General features: G+C 49.6%; 1 protein-coding gene across 2 annotated transcripts in view; it reads left to right on the top strand.

The window, feature by feature from the left end:
* Nucleotides 1-419: 419 nt before the first annotated feature.
* dclk1a (doublecortin-like kinase 1a) overlaps nt 420-2,274 on the top strand; it is a gene marked incomplete at both ends in the record, with an annotated part of 62,092 nt that continues 60,237 nt past the window's right edge. The window contains 2 exons of one of the 2 annotated variants that reach the window (XM_080013341.1): nt 420-453; nt 981-1,379. In XM_080013341.1, coding sequence (XP_079869467.1) covers nt 1,016-1,379 — 364 coding nt within the window. Of the gene's footprint in view, nt 454-980; nt 1,380-2,274 lie in introns of those variants that run through there. The other variant, XM_080013340.1, reaches the window with a different exon arrangement.

The following is a 2,274-nucleotide window of genomic DNA, read 5'->3' on the forward strand; positions in this document are numbered from 1 at the left end:
GCGTGCATGCTGCAGCGTGCATGCTCCGCGTGGGGGTGCAAGACCAGTATCCCCCAAAGAGGGAGGGAGGGGGAGGAAGGGGGCGCTCAATGGAAATCACGGCACGACGTGATGATGAAGGGTGGAGAAAGAGAAGGAGGAGGAGGAGGTGCAGGAAAGCTGGATGAAAGGGGAACGGGAGGGGAATCAGCCGCTGCCTGGACCATTCCGGCTCAGCCGCTCATAACACGCGCGCACGCACACACACACACACACACACACACACACAAACATACACAAACACACACTCATATTCTGGTGGAGCAGATCAGCCGGACAACGACGGGACAACACCAAACGCGGTTGGTGTCAAACTGGAAGAGCGGCGCAGTCCCCCATCCATCCCTCTACAGGGGGAGCTGGAGGCAGCCACGCTGGAGCTGACCGTCACAGAAGCGCTGACACCCCGCGTCGGTAAGAAGCCAAATAAGTGTCGGAAGTTGTTCCTCTCGCTATGATTTTTCTCCTCGTCTGTCTTGGTGGGCAATTCGGGGGAGTTAAACGGGGACCTCCCCATCGATCGTCCCTTTTAAGTGCTTAGGAGACACTTGGTGGGCTTTTGTTATGAATCACGCAGTCTTGTTTACCTTTTTTATTTTTGTTTGTTGTTTACATTTTTTATCATGCATCATTTTCAGATGGTGCGCACTTACTGCGCATCTCCTGAAGGGGTGTTACGCAGAATGGATTCCTATCGATTCGTGACTCTCCCATCTGCGGCTCAGAAAATGTGTTTGACAGCAGGTCATACGTACTGTGCCGTGCGGGGCTTAAGAGCTTTTAATCTGTCATTAGGAGGTTATTTTCAAACCGGAGAGCTCGCGGCTCCCTCCTACAGCTACTCTTGTGGATTTCTGGGTTTTGACTCTCGTTTTAGTTGTTGCTCTTTGTTCTCTTTTTGTTTGGGGCCGTCCAACTTATTTCCCCATTTCCTCCCGCAGACAGCACAGTCGTCCTGGTCAGCCTGGGCAGCGAGATGATGGAGCTGGAGCATTTCGACGAGCGGGACCAGGCGCAGAGACACGGCCGGGCCGGTGCGCGCCTGAACGGCGTGACCAGCCCGACGCACAGCGCCCACTGCAGCCTGTACCGGACCCGGACCCTGAGGACGCTGAGCGCCGAGAAGAGGGCAAAGAAGGTCCGCTTCTACCGCAACGGCGACCGCTACTTCAACGGCATCGTCTACGCCGTCTCCGCGGACCGGTTCCGCACCTTCGACGCGCTGCTCGCCGACCTGACGCGCTCCCTGTCCGACAACGTGAACCTGCCGCAGGGCGTCAGGACCATATACACCCTGGACGGAACCAGGAGGATCTCCAACGTAGAGCAGCTGACGGAAGGTACCGGAGACCCCGCAGCCCTTAAAACGTCAAAGTATCTCTGAGGGGCAACCGCCATGTAGTCCCCAGTGTGTAGTGCCCCCTGATCCCCTAATACCAGCAGTAGCCCGTTTGTAGATGGTTGGATGGTCTACCACCACCTCCACCACCACTACCACCTCTACCACCACTACAACTACCACTACCACTACCACTAAACCTACCACTACCACTACTACTAACCCTACCACCACCACCTCCACTACCACTACTACTAAACCTACCACTACCACTACTACTAACCCTACCACCACCACCTCCACTACCACTACCACTAACCCGACCACTACCACTACCACTTAAATACCATTTCAACAACTACTTGACTGCAACTACAAACCCACCAAAACTTCCACTACTACTCTAACTTCTTAGACTACTAATAGTAGTGCCAGTACTACTTCTAGATACTAGGATAGGTCAAAGGTCGAGAAGTCCCCAGAGGAATTAATAAAGTATAGAAAAATACAACTAAAATAACTACTTCTACTATTACTACGACCGCTGCAACTACTATTACAACAATAACTACTACTACTACAGCTTCCACCAATACTACTGCTATTACTATTACCACTACTTTTACTATATAATATACATTATATTTTTTATGATACAATACTATATATACTAAAATGATTGTTGTTGCTGTTGTTGTTGGTGGTTGCACTACTACTACTACTACTACTACTACAACTACTACTACTACTACTACTACTACTACTTTTACTGTATTCTTATTATATACTTCTACTAATACTACTACTATTACTATTACTGTTGCCACTACTACAACTACTACTACTACTACTACTACTACTATATACTAATATTATTATTATTGTTGTTGTTGTTG

Source organism: Zeus faber (genome assembly GCF_960531495.2).
Source record: "Zeus faber genome assembly, chromosome: 14".
Taxonomy (NCBI): domain Eukaryota; kingdom Metazoa; phylum Chordata; class Actinopteri; order Zeiformes; family Zeidae; genus Zeus; species Zeus faber.